Source organism: Ursus americanus, chromosome 17, assembly GCF_024610735.1.
Source record: "Ursus americanus isolate L20-20 chromosome 17, mUrsAme1.1.p, whole genome shotgun sequence".
Classification (NCBI taxonomy): domain Eukaryota; kingdom Metazoa; phylum Chordata; class Mammalia; order Carnivora; family Ursidae; genus Ursus; species Ursus americanus.
The window spans coordinates 54,887,096-54,908,137 of NC_142143.1; the positions used below are offsets into that span (position 1 = coordinate 54,887,096).

Consider the following 21,042-nt stretch of genomic DNA (forward strand, 5'->3'; position numbering starts at 1 on the left):
TCACATGTAACAAAAATAAATCACAATCTAAAAAAAAACACAAACAATAAAAAACACAATTATGACATAAAAAATACAAAAACATAATTTATTTGCCTTATTTACCAAATGGTTAACTATAAAGTTAACACTTTTGCCTTGGAGTTTAAGGCAGTTTCACTTTTACCACAGTTACTTTTTCTGATCGTATGCTAGAATCCGTATCTTCTGTGTTTTATCTATATTTAATTTATCATTTCCCTTTTATATATTTGTCCACTTAAGAACCATATTTTCTTCATGATCACAGAAGCTCCACAATCCAAAACGTCATTGTCTTCATATATTTGCGTAATACCGATCACGGTTTTGAAAGTCTCTATGAGCATATCTTGCATAAGTCTTGTTATGTGGGATCCTTCCAAAAGGTTCGTGGTCATTGAAACAAGATTCAAAAACTTCATCAACAGCCTTTTGGGCTACTTCTTTGCTGATATTCCTAACAGCCAAGATAGAAAGAATGGCTCTGTCTCGCACACAAGTCTAAGGAGAAAGAAAAGTATATGGCTTTAATTTTATATGACAATTTAATCAGGAAATAATGACATTTTATACAGTGTCTGACCACAGTCAGAACTGATTCCCTTTCAAACCCTCTTACACTGTTGGTGAGAATGCAAGCTGGTGCAGCCACTCTGGAAAACAGTATGGAGGTTCCTCAAAAAGTTGAAAATAGAGCTACCCTATGACCCAGGAATTGCACTACTAGGTATTTACCCCATTGATACAAATGTAGTGATCCAAAGGGGCACCTGCATCCCAATGTTCATAACAGCGATGTCCACAATAGCCGAACTATGGAAAGAGCCCAGACGTCCATCGACAGATGAATGGATAAAGAAGATGTGGTATATATATATATAATGGAATACTACTCAGCCATGAAAAAAATGAAATCTTGCCATTTGCAACTATATAGATGGAACTAGAGGGTATTATGCTAAGCAAAGTAGGTCAATCAGGAAAGACAATTACTCACGTGAAATTTAAGAAACAAAACAGAGGATCATAGGGGAAGGGAGGGAAAAATAAAAGAAGACAAAATCAGAGAGGGAGACAAACCATAAGAGACTCCCTTATTTTTTTTTAAGATTTATTTATTTATTTATTTGAGAGAGAGAGAGAGAGAGAAAGAAAGAACACAAGTGGGGATGAGGGGCAGAGGGAAAGAGAGAAGCAGACCCCCCCACTGAGCAGGGAGCCTGAAGCGGGGCTCAATCCCAGAACTCTGGGATCATGACCTGAGCCAAAGGCAGAGGCTTAACCAACTGAGCCACCCAGGTGCCCCACCATAAGAGACTCTTAGGAAACAAACTGAGGGTTGCTGGAAGGGAGGGGGATGGGGGGATGTGGTGACTGGGTGATGGACATTAAGGAGGGAATGTGATCTAATGAGCAGTGGGTATTATATAAGACTGATGAATCACTGAACTCTACCACTGAAACTAGTAATACATTATATGTTAATTAATTAAATTAAAATTTAAAAAATCAATGGAAAAAAGAATTAATTCTCTTTCATATTATTTTATTAACTTCGGTCATTCTAAAGTAGAAACATAACTCTTAAATTATGGAATATGTTTAGCTTGATCTAAAATTATCTAAGTATAGGGGCGCCTGGGTGGCACAGCGGTTAAGCATCTGCCTTCGGCTCAGGGCGTGATCCCGGCGTTACGGGATCGAGCCCCACACCAGGCTCCTCCTCTACGAGCCTGCTTCTTCCTCTCCCACTCCCCCTGCTTGTGTTCCCTCTCTCGCTGACTGTCTCTATTTCTGTCGAATAAATAAATAAAATCTTTAAAAAATAATAAAATAAAATAAAATTATCTAAGTATAAATAAGACCTCCTCCATTTTTCATCTTTTCCAATAATATAACCAGATGTCATTCTCTGAAGTTTTAGGCAGTCCAACAAACAGTAATTCCCAATTTGCAAAAATCAAAAAAAACCCAACCAACCAACCAAAAAAACTATAAATAAGATTCTGGTTGGATTTTTAATAAAATTTAAATAGATTTAAAATATACTTTACTTCTATGTCTTTTTCTTCCCCTACTTTCCAGTTGACTAATACTAGATAACCTTTCCTTCAAGAGGGGCATCTTCCGTGGAGACAACAGGAAGCCACACACACACACACACACATATATATATATATATACACAAAATTTGAAGGTATCTTAATTTTTCAGGAGGAAAAAGAAAAATCAAAAACTTTCTTTTTCCTGAGCGTTCTTTGTATGGGTATTAAATTCTGTACCTAAGAGGGGTATGGGTATTAAATTCTGTACCTAAGAGGGGCGCCTGGGTGGCGCAGTCGTTAAGCGTGTGCCTTCGGCTCAGGGCGTGATCCCGGCGTTCCGGGATCAAGCCCCAATCAGGCTCCTCCGCTGGGAGCCTGCTTCTTCCTCTCCCACTCCCCTGCTGTGTTCCCTCTCTCGCTGGCTGTCTCTCTCTGTCAAATAAATAAAATCTTTAAAAAAAAAAATTCTGTACCTAAGAAAATAAATTATCTAATGTTACATAGTAATAGGCTAGAGTTTCTCAGTATTCTAAAAATGTTAAGAAACGGAAGGTCCTGCCATTTGAATTCTTGGAGAGCTTTAAATCCATTTACTTCTCCACAAGCACAAACTAAAATTCAAAAGAATGGCATCTAACCTTTTCATGGAAAATAACTGAATACTGGTTCTTATGGCTGTGCCATCTGTCCATCATCCACCTGTACGTGTTTCCTGTTTTACTTCACCCTGGTCAGCATGCCAGAGCTGGAGATGCTCACTAGTATTAGAACATAAACCAGTGCTTCTCGACCTAAATTACACTAAATGCTGATTTTAAAAATAAACCCCAGGCATCAAGGAAGAAAAAAGAGAGGACGAACCATATGGAGCTATGACAGCAATTGCCAGAAAGAGGATATTTCTCCCTTCCCCAGCAGAAAAAATGATGGTAAAAATTTGTCTCCTGGAGCTACGGATTTGGGACGTACACGTATAGATCACAGTTCAGGTTTACTTCTTTCCGAATGTAATACATTGCCCATACTGGGCAATTTTACCGTATTTTACCATCAGTCACTGTCCTCGATGTCGCTGTCTCTTGGGTACACGCTGTACAAACACAGGGACTCCATTCTCTAAGACTGTTCTCCTTCAACCAGGCTCCCACTGCGTCCCCGTACTTTCCCTCCTGTTGCTAGTTCTATTCGTTTGTCTCGGGAATACAAGTTCCGGACTGCAGGGATCAAAGTCAGACGGGATGTGATCCTGTGTCTGTACTTCACCTACCTGCTTCCAAAAGGACCCCAAGAACAAGATCACGCAGTTCTTTTCACTATTAAACTCTCTCGCTGAGTCACACAGCTTGCCCGTAATTAAAAAGAACTAAACTCCATCTATTTGGCTCCAACGGGATACATTCTGTATTCTTCCCATAGAAGTAGTTCTTTCACATTTCAAATACGAAATGTACTTCTCATTTCTTTATGCATTATTTCCACCCCCAGCACTCTGGAGGGTAAGTGATTCCATGTTAGTTTTACCTGATGGTGTTGTTTCAATCCAAAATGCAACCTGAATATTTCATTTACAAGTGAGCAGTCGCCACTAAGGTTAGCAGCTCGAACCTATCCAAAGACAGAGGCAAACAGAAAGAAAGTAAGGGCTCCTGCTCTATAAAAACTTTTGTAAAAAGAATTTAAACTTAGCATGTCTTTCTGAGACTAGCATGCCCACCGGACCTTCTTCAAGAATGTTTTAAACTCTGACATAAGACTATTTTAAGTTATTCTTAAGTTAAGAAAAAGAGCAGATATCCCTGAGCTGGGCTAGACAATGCAAAATAAACTGGGGGTCGTGGGAGGGTCAATCATTTATCAAAGGGAATTTTCAAAACTTCACACTGTAACGTTATTGAAAGAACTAATTTTTTTGAAACCAAAAGTCAGAAAGTTGGACCTCAGAGTTAAAGTCCATGTTCTCCACAAGATACAACATTTCTAGAAATTACCAAAAGGACTGCAAGATAGCATTCTTTCAAAGATCTACAAACTGAATTTCAATGTAAGCTTAAAATTATACACATTGGCATGTAAGACACTTTGAGAACAAGAACCACCTGCCCTCAGCCCAAAACACTGAAACTCTCTCGGAACCTCCCTTAAACCTGTGTAAACTCAGGCCTTCCTCGGGGGCCTCAACTGTCCTTTGAAAAATTAAGTTCTTGAAATTTAAGCAAGAACACTCCAAGCACAAGAACATTCCCGACTGGTCATGCTGTAAGCAAGACAGCCTGAAGTTAGGACATATTTTCTAATTCACTATATTTTTAAGGTCAAATGAAGCTTCAATAGATGAAAAAGTCTTAGAACTACCCACATGGATGCTACAGGCAACCTGTAGCACATTTTTGCTGACGTACCGCAAACAGGATGGCCCACTTCTTGTTACTTCTACAATAACATGGCCTCATTCCTCTGAGGAGTTCCAGGCACTTAACACACTTTAGCTAGCTAACAGGCATTAATTCTCATAACACCCGAGACAGAGACCTATTTAAAAACAGAGATTTCAGTCTACTCTCCAAATACTGTAAGTTCTAATTAGATGCAGTGGGGCTGCTTATTAATTTCGAGGGAAAGAGAAAATAATCTAAGTTATAAAGTATACGCTTAAATTTATATTACGTTGTTTTTTTTACTTCTCAGCACATTGCACTCTTCCATTAATGAAATGCAAGTACTGAATACATATGTCCCTCTAAGAGCATAAATATGCCGTGCTTCCGAGAGCAGCTCAGAGTGCTCAACAATAAAACACTTTCACGTCCTATTTTTGAGACTTAATGTTTTACTCTAGGGCAAGCAAGGAGATCCACCTGTGGAAGGCAGCGCAGCAGGCCGGTTAAGAACCCGGTTATAATCCTGCCTCTGCCACTTACTAACCACGGAGCTCCATAAATGCCTCCCTTTCGACACATCTAACATGCAGATAACAGCATCTACCTGGAGGTACTGTTGAGCGGACTCAGTAAGAATCCACAAAAGGAACAGTGTTTGGCACACTGTCCTCGGCCAGGGTTAACTAGCATTAGTTTTTATATTATATAGTTTATTCCACAGGAAAAATGGTTATTTGGTTAAATGGTTATTATATACCATATATATATATAAATATATAAATATATATATATATATATATATATCCTAGTAATAGTAATGACTTTATAATAATCATTTTTAACCAAATATATATTTGGTTAAAAGTGATTATTATAAAATCATTACTATTACTAGGATTTAAAGGTTATAATTAAAACAATTCTAAGAAGATACTTATAGTATCTCTTGTTGAGTCTCAAAGCTGTGTTCAGGAGTTAAAAATGGAAATCTAAGAGTAACATGGAACCATGACAGGAAGAAAAGGAGTATGTTTAAGTAAACTATAGTTCAATTCGTTTTTTTTTTTAAGATTTATTTATTTGAGGGGGTAGTGAGGGGCAGAGGGAGAGAGAGTCTTAAGCATTATACTTCAATTAAATGTTCAAACTCAGGGTGTTCCAGGGCAGGGAAAGTATCTTTTACGAGAAAACTCACTTCTGAGCAGGCCAAATGTCTGAGGTCGGTGAACCAGTTGACATGAGCGCGACAGTGATCGAACGCGTGAATGAGCTCGTGGGTGACCACTCTGTTCATATGGGACTGATTACGGATGTTGTTCTGGCACAAAACAATCTAGGAGGTACCAAAATGAGATTAGTTCCATTATGTCTGACAACTACTCTCCTTCTGTAACTGCCATCTCCTCTCTGGTGCGAGAAGGCTCACCATCTTGGAGAGCCTCCACCTATCCCCTCCCTCGACCCCACCCTACCCATGCGTCAAGGCAAGGCCTGGTCCTCATGGACACGCTCCAGTAAGCGTTCCCAGTGACCAACTTCTCCCTCTTCTCGCCGAACTACAGCCACACTTACTGCCCTCCTCGGCGGGCTGCTGGACTCCACAGCCTCACACTAGGCGTGGGCTTTGGGATGAAGCAGATTCAAACTCCAGCCCCCCTCCTTACTAACTCGGTGACCTTGGGCAAGTTTCTTAACCTCTCTGTGCCTCAGTTTCCTCAACTCTAAAAAGGAGATCATTAGAGTACCTACCTCATAGAATTGTGAGAATTAAATGAGAGTACATGTAAACTGCTTCTTATCAAGTTTCTCAATGAGCAATGAATCAACAATGAATGACCACCACTGTCTCATTCTACTAGAATTGCCAGGGAAGATCCTCAGAAAGACCTTCAGAAAGAAGTGCAAAAAGCCAACAGCACACTGAGCAGGACCCTATAAGAATAATAAAGACATGAGGGATCCTAAAAACAACAGTTACCACTTATTGTGTACGTACTGTGTGCCAGACCCCGGGATATGTGCCAGGTATTTTATAGACATTCATCCAACATTCATCTTTCAATTAATATTTCTTGAGACCTACTAGTAGATTTACCTGTTTATAATCTATAATTATAATTGCTAATGTATAATCTACGAATGGCGCTAGAAATTAATCAAATATTTACCAAACTCTTTAAAAGACATGCAATGACAGTTGTCATGAAAAGTCCAGGATGTCATGAGTACATACAGTGAGAATGCCTGACCTGTCCAGAGGATTGGGAACGGCATCTCTGCAGAAGGAATGTTTAAACTGGGGTCTCATGGATGAATAGGAGTTAAATTTGAGGGTCAAGGAAGGGAGCATTCCAGACAAGGCAACCTGTGCAAAGGGGAGGAGCGCTGAAGGAATAGAATGTCTGAGAAGCTGAAAGCAGGCCTGTACCGCCGTAGCACAGAGCCGTAGGTGACAGGCGCGAGCTAAGGCTGGTGAGGTCTGCTAGAGCCAAATCACTCTTATCCTGAGAACAGTGGGAGCGAGGAGTGAAACGGGGGTGTTTTTGTTTATCCGTTTTACTATAGTTGGAAAAATAAGCAGAAGATGACCAAAACTGGATGCAAAGAGACTAGCTGAAGGCTAAGGAGGTATTCTTGGCAAGAGATAATGGTACCTGAGCAGGGATAGTGGAATGCTCTCCAAAAAATATTAAGGAGGCAAACTGGACAAAAGTTGGTGATGTATATAGAATATGGGAAGGGAATCAGAGGTACAAGGATGATCTCTACATTTCTGGCTTGGGTAATAGGATAGAGGGTGGTACCATTCACGGAGATATGCAAAACTAACACTAGGTTGGATAGGGATAGGGGCTGGTACAAACCATCAATTTGGACCTGGATAAATCTGTGAGGTCTCAGGTGCCCTTAAGACATTCAAGTGTAGGTATGAAGTGGGCATTTGGATATACAGATACGAAGTTCAAAAGAGAGCTCTGACCTAGGAAAATAAATGAGATCCCCTTGGCAGAGTATAGAGGAAGAAAAGAAGGGGATTTAACATCAAGGATTAAGAGACTTCAATATTTAACAGCTGATAGAGGAAGGTGAGCTAGCAAAGGAGCAACCAGAAGAGTGTCATATACCGGGAACCAGAGAAAGAAAGTGTCTGGCATTACCCGCTAAAGCCAAGTGTATGCGTACTATATGACCCAGCAATTCTGCTTCTAGACAAATACCCAGGAGTAACTTTTGCACATGTGCACCATGAGAAAGGGTGAAAATATTCACAGCATTATTGTTCATAACAAAGTCAGAAACAATATTAAACACGGTAAACTGCAGTATAGACATACAGTGGAAGACTATGTAACAGCCCAAGTATGTAAACGAGAGGGGTGTACAACATGGAAGAATCTCAACAAAATAATTATTACAGAAAACTACATACTGTATGATTTCATAAAACTACTAAGAATCACACAGAACTCAAAGTATTTCATGTATAAAACTTTAAAGCCAAGCAACTAAATAACACATTGTTTGGCTGTACATATAGATGGTAAAACCATTCAGAAAAGCAGGAAATGATTCTCACAAGAGTCCGAATAAGAAAGTGAGAGGAAATGTATTCCAAGAGGGGCACGTAATCTTCTGAAGTCCTGGTGATGTTCTATTTCTCAAATCCGGGTGACAGGTACACAGGTATTCATTTTATTACTATGACCCAAAGCATACATACAGGTTTCTTACTCTTCTGTATGAATGAGACACTTCACAATACAGATTATAATTTAAAAATAAATAAAAGGAGAGCGTGCCCAGCTATGCTCAACACTGCTGAGAAGTAAGATAAAACTTCAAAATGTCCACTCTATTTAACCCCAAGGGGGAAATGAACTCACCAAGACCCATTTTGAGAGCTACAAGTATTGTTCTTATCAGTTTACAAATGAGGAAACTGAGACTAAGGCAAATAACTTGCCCAAGCCCCACAGCTAATAAGCAGGGGAGCTAGATTTGAACTCTACTCTACCGGACTCCAAAACCCAGACCTTTCACACCTATGCTATGTTTCTTTTTCTCATGATTACTGTGAGATACCTATAAATAAACAAAATACCTATAAAATTCCCCAGGAGGAAACAACTAAGTATTATTAAACAGGGTTGTATGTTCAAGATGGAAGGTGTTACTTATAAAAACTTCATCTACCCTCACCCACAAACTAATTCTTCCACCACCTCCAAGATGCTGTCAAAACCCTCCAATTACTTAGGATGTACTGTATGGTGACTAACATAATATAATAAAAAATCATTAAAAAAAAAAAACCCTCCAATTACTTAAAACTAATGTTTGTTGATCTCTTACTATGCTTACTAGTACCTTACACGAGGTATCTCATTTAATTCTCATAACTATACTATAAGATAATCATTACCCATATTTTCCAGATGAGAAAACTTACTCCCCTAATCAAAAATGTACAAAGGTATATCACCCCCACCGGGTAAAGATGAAACTCTAGTTTAGCATTCAAAGCCTCTCACCATATGGTTGACCTTTCTTTCCAATCCTATTTCCCCATATTCCCACATATTCCTGCCCCCCAGCTACACTAGACAACATGCCACTCCTCAGATATACCCTGTCCTTTCCCAACACACCACCTTTGCTCATGCTACCCTTTCTTGGGCAACAGTTGTCGTCTTTCTTGCCCCTGTAGAAGGTTTATACGCTCTAGCTGAGTCTATAGGTATCTTGCAATCACATTACTGTCCCATTGTAACCACACCCACCTAAAATTGTTTAACCTGCCTCAAACTTTATCATCGTCTTATCTCCCCTGTGAGAGTATCAGCTCCTTAAAGTAAGAACCATAACTAATTCACTTTTTGACTCTTACACAAAATCTACCCAACAGAATGGCCAGCGTGCCAAGGTGCTTAGCAAATATCGGGAAAGAGAACAACTTGGTAAAAATGCCTACCTGAGATGTCGACGCATCAAAGCCTCCACTCACATTGCCATTACAGTCTTCACAAGAAAAGTGTCTTTCTTTGTTAACAGCACTAAAAGGCAAGAATGCATGAAAGAAACAATGTCCAAAAGCAGTGTGCACGAGGAGCAGGGGAAACAGCCCTGCGCAAGGAGTCAGGAGCCCGATGTCCTAAATTCCCTCTACTGCTAACACATAAGAAACCTTGGGACCTTCAGGACTAAGTTGTCTCATCAGTGAAATAAGGAAATCGTCCCTGCAAATTCTATCCTAGTTCAAATTCCATGACATGATTCCATGAAGTATTTGGTCTACCGATTAAGACCACATTGAAAATATGCTGGAGTTGCTCCCCTTGGGCCAGAAGGTTAAGAAGTGGACCTCAGATGTCACCTCCTCTAATCTCCTCCAAGTTAAACAACAACTGGAAGGCTCCTCCATAAGAAGCTGAGATTTCTTCTCCATGAAGGACAATGCTGAGTCTGGTAGAGTGGAAAAGCCAGGTTTCGTAATTACTTACAAGACTTTACGTGTGGTCTTTATCAAAAACCGGAGGTGAATGGTAGAGCCAGAGATTTAGAGTTAGGGCAGAAGATGTATGCAGAGAACAAGACCTATGTGGAAAGTATACAGCCCATCTCCACCACCTACCATATGGAAAAGGCTTTGTGACCTGAGGTGAAAAATTGTAAGTAGTTCCAGTATGGGGTTTTTATGTTTTTAGCAACCAGAATACAGATCAGCAATTTAAAAAGATTTACTTACCACCCTGAGTGCTTCATGGCATCAAGCAGAAGTTTGACATATGGATCTAAAAAGAATCAATATTCAATTAAGTATGCTAATTGGAAAAAATAGCACCAATTGAATTATCCAAAAAGCAGTATATTATCAAAAAGTAGCTCACAAATCTTAATGAAGTAATACTATCTTAAAAGTGGTAAAAATGGATATGAAAAGACAAGCTTAAATTAACATAAAAACAAGCCTTTATGAAATAAAACACTGATACAAATACCAAGATGGGTACTATGGAACATCTTCAATGATACTAAAAATGATTTTAAAGCCCATATTTAGTTACAGGATCAAAAACACTGTATTAGGGGCGCCTGGGTGGTGCAGTCGTTAAGCGTCTGCCTTCGCCTCAGGGTGTGATCCCGGTGCTCTGGGATCGAGCCCCACATCAGGCTCCTCCGCTGGGAGCCTGCTTCTTCCTCTCCCACTCCCCCTGCTTGTGTTCCCTCTCTCGCTGGCTGTCTCTCTCTGTCAAATAAATAAAATCTTAAAAAAAAAACAAAAAACCACTGTATTAAAGCACATACCAAAAGAAAGAATGAGGGAATTGGGGGCCACATCCATGGAAAGGAACTGCAACACAGTATCCAGATTAGAAGAAGGCAGTAAAGTAGCCCCACTGGCGTCTTTCCCAGTCAGCAGGCTAACAGGATCCCGTCCTGAGTACCACACTCTGAACAGGACCTGCCAACTGAAGCTCTTCCACGGGGGAAGGCAACTACAACAGCACAGGGCTTTGCTCGGTAAGAAGCAAGAAAGGAGTTGTGGATTTGGAAATGAGAATAAAAAACTTAACCAGGACCATAATGGCTTCAGGTCTTTGAAGGAGTGCCATGTGGGAATAGAGTCCATCAGTATTTCTTCAGAGGGCAGAACAAGGACCAAAGAGAAGAAGTTACAGTACAAGAAAGGATTTTTCCAACAATTAAAGCTGTTAATACAACAGACAAGCAGCCTCAAGGACCCTCAAAGAATCCGTACCCTGTTCCAGCAGAGGTCTGTAAACTCTCTGGTTGGCGATGGCGCAGGTTTTCCTGTATGGGGGTGGAAAGGCCTAGGGGACTCCTGAGGGCCCTTCCAAGCATCCGGGAGCCTGTGATAATTACAGGAAAGTACAAGAGACCCAAATGCCTCTAATATCAACTTTTTACATAGATGTCTCGTCTGAGTGTACAAATGGGCAGTGTATTATACGACATAAGCAAAAAAATAGAAAAAGAAAAGAAATCAAGGTTGGGGTTTTTCTTAAGTGTTGAAAGCAAAAACAGGTGAATAAAAAAAAGTAATGAGAGACAAGAAAGATAGGTATAGGTTACTGCTTTATTAACCTGCCCCTCCTTAAGAGTGTTAAAGGTAAAACAATCATTAGTAATAATTATTTTTTTGTGTATATCAGGTGTCGGGAACCACATTAAGTGCATTATTATTCAAGCAACTAAGAGAGCTTTATGAAGTTGAAATGGATTCCAAAATCTATAGTCCTCTTACTTAAAAATAATGATAACCATAATAATTGCAGGGAGCACAGTGGTTTGGTACTTCAAACAGGACCTGCAGTATTTAGAATGGATTTGCTTTAAAGAAAAAGGGAACAGGGGCGCCTGCGTGGCTCAGTCGTTAAGTGTCTGCCTTCGGCTCAGGGTGTGATCCCGGTGTTCTGGGATCGAGCCCCACATCTGGCTCCTCCGCTGGGAGCCTGCTTCTTCCTCTCCCACTCCCCCTGCTTGTGTTCTCCCTCTCATTGGCTGTCTCTATCTGTTGAATAAATAAATAAAATCTTTAAAAAAAAAAAAAAAGAGAGAAAGAAAGAAAAAGGGAACAAAGATCTCCCTTGAGGCCCAGTCCTAGGGATCAGAGGGTAAAGATACAGGTTGATGCTTTAATACCACTAACACCTCCCAGCATCCCTCCAGGGGAGGCCTGAGGCCTGTTAATTCCTCCTGGGGCCCATGGTTGGTCCACCACCATCTTCACATCCTACGTCCATATCTCCTCCACTGTCTCTTCCACTGTAAGCAGTTATCCATTACTCAGCTTCTGATATTCATAAAACCTATTCCTCACAATCCTAAGAGAGGTTTTTTATCCCTATCTTTCCCTTTCTCTGTGTCCAGATAAGGATAGAGGGGATCAGGGGTGCCTGGGTGGCTCAGCCATTAAGCATCTGCCTTCGGCTCAGATTGTGATCCCAGCGTTCTGGGATCGAGCCCCACATCAGGCTCCCTGCTCAGCGGAAGCCTTCTTCTCCCTCTCCCACTCCCCCTGCTTGTGTTCCCTCTCTCACTGTCTCTGTCAAATAAATAAATAAAATCTTTAAAAAAATAAAAAAATAAAAAATAAAGGATAGAGGGGATCTGAGAGTTAAGTCCGGCTTCCACACCTGATAAGAAGAGGGACCAGAATTTGAACCCATGTCTAACTCTGCAGCCCATGCTCCTTCCACTGTGTTCCACTTCAAACCTCTAAAAGACACAGTCCGGGTCCCTACTCATCTTCATATTTTCCCACACAAGAACCTAGGTGGCATTTGATACACATTTCCAGGTGAATACAACCTCATCATGCTCATTACCCCTTTCCTCCCCTCTCCCTTGATTCCCTAATATGCTGGTAATCTCAAGAAGGTTGGAAAATCTTTGGGTGGTTGACTTTTGAACTGTAATTGGCAGCTATGAGATAGTAACCTGGCTTTAGGACAAGTAGGTTTAAGACCTTTTATTTTCAAAATATATCTGAAGTAAACTTAGAAAGTCCATGTCAGGGGCGCCTGGGTGGCTCAGTCGTTAAGCGTCTGCCTTCCGCTCAGGGCGTGATCCCAGAGTCCTGGGATGGAGCCCTGCATCGGGCTCCCTGCTCTGCTGGGAGCCTGCTTCTTCCTCTCCCACTCCCCCTACTTGTGTTCCCTCTCTCACTGGCTGTCTCTTTCTCTGTCAAATAAATAAATAAAATCTTGAAAGAAAAGAAAAGAAAAAAGAAAAGAAAAGAAAAGAAAAGAAAAGAAGAAAGAAAGAAAGAAAGAAAGAAAGAAAGAAAGAAAGAAAGAAAAAGAAAAGAGAAAAAAGAAAGTCCATGTCAATGTAAAGGAGTTAAATCTCTAGTGCAGGGGAGCCTGGGTGGCTCCGTCGGTTAAGGGTGTGCCTTCAGCTCCCGCCAGCCCCCTGTCCAGCCCCCTGTCTAGGGCTCCCTGCTCAGCGGGGAGACTGCTTCTCCCTCTTCCTCTTCCTCTCCCCCTGCTTGTGCTTGCTGGTTCTCTGTGTCAAATAAATAAATAATTTTTTTTTTAATCTCTAGTGCAATGTCCCTAGGACTAGAGAAATTGGTCAGCAGATAGTTGTGTCCCTATTTAACCCACAGCAGTGGTTCTTGACCCTTTGGGGGGTTGGGCCTTTTCGAGAATATGATGAAGTGAGGAACGCTCTCCCCAGAAAAATGCATTCAGGTGCATACACAAGATTTCCTAGTTCATTTCAGAGGTTTCTACACTCAGAAGCCCATCCAAGTATGAAGGTTAAGAATTCCTCCCAATGAGGGGCACCCGGGTGGCACAATGGTTGGGCGGCTGCCTTCAGCTCAGGGCGTGATCCCAGCGTTCTGGGATCGAGCCCCACATCGGGCTCCTCCGCTAGGAGCCTGCTTCTTCCTCTCCCACTCCCCCTGCTTGTGTTCCCTCTCTCGCTGGCTGTCTCTAGCTCTGTCGAATAAATAAATAAAATCTTTAAAAAAAAAAAAAAGAATTCCTCCCAATGAAAGGCAGTTTGCAAAACTGCTTTTGAGCCACCAGAGGTTATTCCTTAATTAACGTGTCTCTTTAAAACTGACTCTAACGTCCCCATGCTGCTGCATAATTTACAGGAGAAATCGGAGGACCTGTCAGACCAGTGAGTGTGACTGAAAAGGGCAAACTATCCGACTCCTCCCTCATTCCACAAGCAAAGTTTCCCTCCTCTGATAGGGAAACTGAGGCCCAACCCGCACCCCACCCCACCCCCGCCCCGCCGCCACCACTCCCGCCCCAGGATGCCGAATCTACCTAGACCCTGCGCAGAGGTGCCTGAACCCTGCTCACGCCACACCTGGGGCTGAACCCAGAGACCGCTGCCCTCCGGGCCTCAGACACCACCCGGCCGACCCCCGGCCTCCGGGTCACGGCTCCTACTTGTCTCCAGCGTCTTCAGGAGCATAAGCTGGCACTTCTGGTTGTTGGTGAAGAAGCTGGAAAGGAAGCCTTGCCCGGGCTTTCCCTCAGCGAGCCGCTCGGGGAAGACCTGGCACGCGACGTGCTGCTCCTGCCGCTGTTCCCCCTCCGCGGGGCCGGGCCCGCGCTCCTCCGCAGCTCCGGCCATGCCGCCCGCGGACCTCGCCGCTGTTCCCTCCCGCCTCGGGCGGCGGGGACGAGATCCGGGAAAGACAACCGCCCTCCCGCCAACCGGGCCGCCCAGATCCTCCTTCCACCCGGCCGCCCCGGGCCGGGCAGGGCGACTGCGGCAGAGCGAGGCTGAAGACGTTGGGGCCGCGGGGCCTCCGAGCCCAGCAGGGGGCGCTGGGCGGGGCGAGAGGCGCGGGCAGGAACGGGGGGCGGGGCTCCGGAGCCCCCGCCCGCTGGAAGAGTTAAACCTGGCCGCCGCGTTCGCAGGCGTCTGTAGGGCTGCGGTGGGCTTAGCTGCCGGCCCACGGCGTGGCTGGTCAGTCCTCGTAAGCGTGGTTCCGCAGCCCGCCTCCTTGTGGACCCATCTCCCTCAGTACTGGCTACTCAAGTCCCCTCACGCTCTGAAGGTCTCAGGCATCCTCCCACTCCCTGCCTTTTCCACCAGCCGGCCACTTGCAATCTGGCCCACCCATCTCCTGACGTCCCAAGCCATATCGAAAGCAGTACTTTTCAGAAACGTTTGAAAGCTGCAATTATAATTACTGGTCATATCAAAGTCCTCAAAATGTAGGACCCAACTACTTTTTTTCTGCCTCATCTGGGCCCATTGACCCACCCTACTCTCTTGCCACCCCAATTAACTTTCTGCTAAGAAACACAACCAGTTTACTTCTATCTCCAACCCTTAATTCACTTCCATCTTTAAGCCCCTTTCCTCAGTCCTTATGATCCAGGTCCTGATCAGATCTACCTATCCCACAGGGCTTTCCCAGATGCCTTAATCAAATTTATTCTCTCCTGATCTCCCAACGTACAAAGTACTTTGCATCTGTTATCATTTTCGTCACAGCCTGCCAGGTTTTAACTAATTTGTTTCTTTTTCCACTAAATTTTTTTAAAAGATTTTATTTACTTATTTGAGAGAGAGAGAGCACAAGCACAGGGAGGAGCAGAGGGAGAGGGAGAAACAGACTCCCCCTGCTGAGTGGGGGCTGTGGATCCCAGGACCCTGGGATCTCCACCTGAGCCAAAGGCAGACGGTCAACCAACTGCCACCCAGGCGCCCCTCTTTTTCCACTAAATGACTCAGTTCAGCTCACATACTTATTCAGCACCTACTATGATGGACCAAGCATAATGGCAGAGACTGAGGAAGCAATAATAAGAGAACTGATGAGGTTGAAGAGGAGCATATGATTTATGTGAGAAATGTATAGAAATAAATCAGGCTCAAGAGACCCTGAGGATTATGAACAGTGCTTTATGTGTCATGGGTGTTTAATAAATATCTAGATTGAATGCAAATCAAAACCACAATGAGATAACACCTCACATGTTAGAATGGCTATTATCAAAAAGACAAGAAATAAAAAGTGTTGGTGAATATGTGGAGAATAGGGAACCCTTGTGCACTATTGATGGGAATGTAAATTGGTGAAGCCACTATGAAAAACAGTACAGAGATTCTTCAAAAAATTAAAAATAGAACTGCCATACAATCCAGTAATTCCGCTTCCGGTTATTTATCCGAAGAAAACAAAACACTAACATATGCATCTCACGTTCACTGCAGCATTGTTTACAATAGCCAAGATATGGAAGCAACCTAGGTATGCATCGATGAATGAGTGAAGAAACGGTGGTATAAATACACAATAGAATATTGTTCAGTCATTTAAAAAACAGAATGAAATCTTGCTATTTGCAGCAACATGGACTTTGTATTGATCGGGCGTGGCAAAAGTACTAATTTGTAGCGGATCTATTTAGTCAAGGATACATGTTGTAATCACAAGGCTAACCATTAAAACAGCATTAAAGGGAAAACGAATGCACTAGTAGAGGGGGGAAATGAAAAATAAACACATTGGATGGGACGCTAGGATTATTTATCATTTGAAATATTACAAAAATACGAACACCTCCTATGTACAGATGGCTAAAATTATAATAGTTTTCTTAAGCCACCCTTTTATTGAGCTCACCTTGGATACATTATTTCTAACCTCCACTACAACCCTACAAAATATGTATTATTATCACTATTTTGCTGATCAAAAAAAAAGTGGGTTCTGCAATATTGAATAATTTATGCAGGACCGCACAGCCAACTTTCAATCTCGTTAGGGAACTAAAACATAAACATATAGAAAACTACACTAATACAGTTACTGTAATGAGTCTGAAATACTCAGGAAAGGCTAGAGAAGATGGGGCCTGACAGTGACCACAGCCCGTAAGCACATGAAATACTATTTGAAATATTGTTCGGCTACATGAATAAGGAAAGAAATTCAAGTTAAAAGCTGTAATTTTCCCCTACCTTTACCGGACATTTTTTTCAATATTCATCACTAAAAGCAACAAAGAAAGAAAACTAGAAAAAAAATTATGCCAAAATATGATCAGTAGTTGCCTAGGTATTGGGATATTTTTATTATATTCTGAATTTTCCTACTGTTCACAATAAGCATACATTACCCTTGTAATCAGAAAAGAAAACTTTAAAAAATTGAGTAAACTTTGGGTGCCATTTGTGTAACTTCATCCCTTTATAGTATAAAGACATAGCGTGGAATGGAAAGGTGTTAGGGGAGAGATAAGGAAGTGCAAATACAAAGGACCAAGTTAAAAAGAGAAAAGTAATTACCACAGAGAAATGAGAGTATGGGCAAAGATTTAGCTATTAGGATTTTCATTTCTCCATTGCAGCACTAAGTGCAAAAAGGATAGAATGTTTCAACGTCCAAGAGATACAATGGAATACACGAAACCATGTTGTTGTAGTGTCTTTTTAAATATACTCTTAAAAATTAAGTTACAAAACAGCATAAACGTGATTCCACTTTGAAATTTCATTTACTATACGCATAGAAAGCGTCTAGAAGACGGCTCCAGTGTTCACAGTGGTTATTTCTATGTGTTTTGGGTGTTTTGTTTTCTTTTGTGCTTCTCTTCGTTTTCTAAAGCAAAAAGAGTCGCTTTTTTATTGGAAGTTATTTATATTACAGCAAAACATGAAGTCGCATATAATTTTAAAGTGCTTTCCGTCTTTCAGCTTTTTAATAACGTTTAATCCATTTATCGAGGGCCAACAAAAATTCGGTAAGTTTAAAGCCTTTCCTCAGCTTTCCAGTCATTTTTAATGCTGGGAAAGAACAAAACACTCACCACTCCGCCAGCAGTCGGCGGCGACTGACGGGAATCTGCTTCCGGAAAGAGTCAGCCCTCCGAACCAGAAGCGAATGAGAGAAGGCGCGCGGCATTCTGGGAAGACCTACGGAAGCTGGGTTGGGCGGGGTTGGGGCTGTTGGCTGTTACCAGGGCAACTGGAAGCGATTGGCGCGGTTTGAAGCAGTTAAGCAATAGAGGCTGAGATGCTCAGAGGTCATTTGGCATAAGCGAAAAGGGCATGAGGGCCTTTCTAAGAGAAGACTGTCCTATCGGGAGGTTATTCAGTTCTGCCCCGCGGCGCGAACACCTGTCCTGGGTCTGTGGGTCGTGCCCACCTGCTCTCACTCCTTGCTGTGAAATTGTGGCTCAGTGGCTCCTGTCACTTCTCTAATTTTCTTCTGCCTTTTAGAAAACGTATAAGTTGATAATTGCAGTATTACATTGCAATCTGTTCTAATAGCAAAGAAAATTTTTTTCAGTTGAGGAAAATTACCAAAAAAGGAAAACGAAAACTCACCGGTCATTCCAACTACCTGGCAGTAACTTGAATTTTTCATTTTATTACCTATCACTTCTTTTCCTAGCATAAATATTCTTTACATAGTTGAGTTTTTTTGGGGAAAATCATCTTGTATCCGTCTTTACACCATATGTATATATGGTACAATTGTTAAAATCTTAGCAACAAAGAAGGCATTGAAGACCTTAATTTAAATCTGTTTGCAGTGAATTGAAGAGACAGAGATGAAGCATGAAGCAGACGCAGCACGTGAAGACAATTCTTTCAAGAAATTTGGCTGTAAAGGAAAAGAGGTCAGTAGCCAGAGAAGAACGGCAAGGAAAAGAAAAAAGTTGGGGATTTTCTTGAAGAAGAGGACACTTAGTGACATTTATTAGTACAAGAAGAAACACTAGTAGTCAGAGGTTAAAGATACTGCCAAGAAAGAGAACTGATTGAATAATCCCCTAAAGAAATAGGAGATAAGATCCACACATCAAGTACATAAATTAGTTTAGGAGGTAGAACTGGGTATGGGTAGGAGGATGTCAAGATGGAATATGGATGTTAGTAATTTTAAAACTATTACAAGTTGGCAAGAGTAATATAGATAGATAGATAGATAGATAGATAGATAGCCAATAATAGGTATGCTCAGCCACATTAGTAGAAATATAAATGGAATATTAAAAAAACCTATTAAATTGGCAAAGATTAAAGAGCAGATAGTATATGTGTTGGGCAAGGGTTCAGTTAAACAGGCACTGCAGGTGGGAATAGAACCTGGTACTTCTCTCCCCTCCCCCAGGCATTTTAGAACTACATATCCTTAAAATGTGTATATAATTTGACTAAGGAAGTATACTTCTAGGACGTTCTCAAAAGGAAATAATCAAACTGCACACATATATTAAGCTGAATGGAGTTCATTTCATCTTGTCCACCAACGGAAGACTGGTGAACTATATTATACCCATACTTCTTAGACATGGATAACATGGTTGCAGATAAGAGAAGTTCACTTATATTAGTTTCAGTAAGAGCATCTTCAGGTTTTATAGGGAGGAAATGTGGAGTTGCAGTCTGATTGACTACCCTGATACACAATCAGTGGGATGCTTTAAACCTTTAAAAATTATTTAGAAGACTGTTTAATGATAAGGGAAAATATGTAAAATACATTGTCACAAGAGAAAAGTGGGTATGAAAGCAGCAATATATAGATTCTTAACCACATGATGGGCTTTTTTTGTTTGTTTTTTAGGTATTCTGCTTATCTGTATTATATATGGTGTATATTTTATAAAGACATGTGAAATGTTGCTCTTTTAAAGATGTGAATAACTTTATAAGTAAGGAAGAAAGTTGGGGAAGTTCTCTTCTGTCACCTTGAAGTAGATGATTGAAGTAGGAGATCAAAAGAAATTAGATGCTTTAATAAGCTGTAAGAACTGTTTTTTAAATGTATTTTATTGATGCATATTATTTATCAATGCCCCACCAGTCTCACAAAAGATTGAGTGTGCTCAGAAAAAGATAGACACTATAGTAGGAAAAAATGATCAGAAGAGACAAAAGGTAGGGGCGCCTGGGCGGCTCAGTCGTTAGGCATCTGTCTTCGGCTCAGGGCTGATCCCGGCATTACCGGATTGAGCCCCGCATCAGGCTCTTCTGCTGGGAGCCTGCTTCTTCCTCTCCCACTCCCCCTGCTTGTGTTCCCTCTCTCACTGCCTATCTCCCTCTCTGTCAAATAAATAAATAAAATCTTTTAAAAAAGAAGAAGAGACAAAAGGTAATTGGAAAAGAAGCAAAATCAAACAAAATAAAGGCAAGCGCATGTTAATACCCCCAAAACTCATGCCAAGAGTTTCTTTGTAATTGCTAGAGGAGTGCCACCAGAAATTAGTTTCTGATATTCCTAGCAACTAAAACAAAAGGAAAACATAGTTCTGAGTTTCACGTGGTCTATAAGAGTTTTTTTAATTTGCTTAAGAGAAGTATAGTTTGGTATAGAAACCTGAGAAAAATCCCCCCCCCCGTATAAGGGAATAATATGAGATTCATCTATTGCTATTTTTAAATTTGTGTTTATTGTTTTTATAGAATATAGGAACATCTCAGAATGGTTATACTCCTCTTTATTAATTCAGTAATTACAAGCTCTCATTAAGTACTGTGAGAAATAGAAGCACATGTAAGACAAAGTCCCTGCCCTCATCTATTGTGAAAGAATAACTATAATATATAATAACATGTTTACGATATATGATGAATGACTACTAGGATGAATAATTAGTATGATGAGTATTAGAATAACTAATATGAATGACTATAAATCAAGGCAATGTTTGAAGCAAAAAAGTGAGATGGGATTCCTGCAGTATACAGAAATACTTTCAACCAATGGGATCATGTTTAACCATTTGTAAAAGGGGATGATACTCCCCTTTTACAGAAGAGGAAACAGGTTTACAGAGATTAGATAAATTGTCCAGGGTCACATGGCTGGTAAAGGAGAGAGCCAGGGGCGCCTGGGTTGCGCAGTCGTTAAGCGTCTGCCTTTGGCTCAGGGCGTGATCCCGGCGTTCTGGGATGGAGTCCCACATCGGGTTCCTCTGCTCCCACTCCCCTGCTTGTGTTCCCTCTCTCGCTGGCTGTCTCTCTGTCACATAAATAGTAAATAAAATCTTTTAAAAAAAATAAAAATAAAAGTAAAAAAGGACAGAGCCAGGATTTCAAACCAAATCTGTCCCATGCAAACCACCTTCTTAACTACTACT

General features: G+C 41.4%; 1 protein-coding gene across 7 annotated transcripts; it reads right to left on the minus strand.

Annotated features, from left to right (window-relative positions):
* Positions 1-74: 74 nt before the first annotated feature.
* On the minus strand, positions 75-17,823 carry ATP23 (ATP23 metallopeptidase and ATP synthase assembly factor homolog). 7 transcript variants are annotated; one of them, XM_045789706.1, is made up of 7 exons: positions 14,380-14,514; positions 11,205-11,316; positions 10,191-10,236; positions 9,417-9,498; positions 5,640-5,777; positions 3,588-3,671; positions 75-522 (listed from the first exon to the last, which is right to left on the minus strand). In XM_045789706.1, exons 3-7 carry the CDS (start codon positions 10,205-10,207, stop codon positions 319-321), a joined length of 525 nt encoding a protein of 174 aa, XP_045645662.1. In that variant the 5' UTR covers positions 10,208-10,236; positions 11,205-11,316; positions 14,380-14,514; the 3' UTR covers positions 75-318. The 7 variants fall into 7 exon arrangements, 6 of the variants coding, with proteins under 6 accessions (XP_045645662.1, XP_087725139.1, XP_045645661.1 ...); XM_087869013.1 differs by lacking the exon at positions 11,205-11,316 and adding an exon at positions 10,751-10,796 and having other exon boundaries at positions 14,380-14,509; XR_015727207.1 differs by lacking the exon at positions 11,205-11,316 and adding an exon at positions 2,335-2,498 and having other exon boundaries at positions 398-522; positions 14,380-14,777.
* Positions 17,824-21,042: the final 3,219 nt, after the last annotated feature.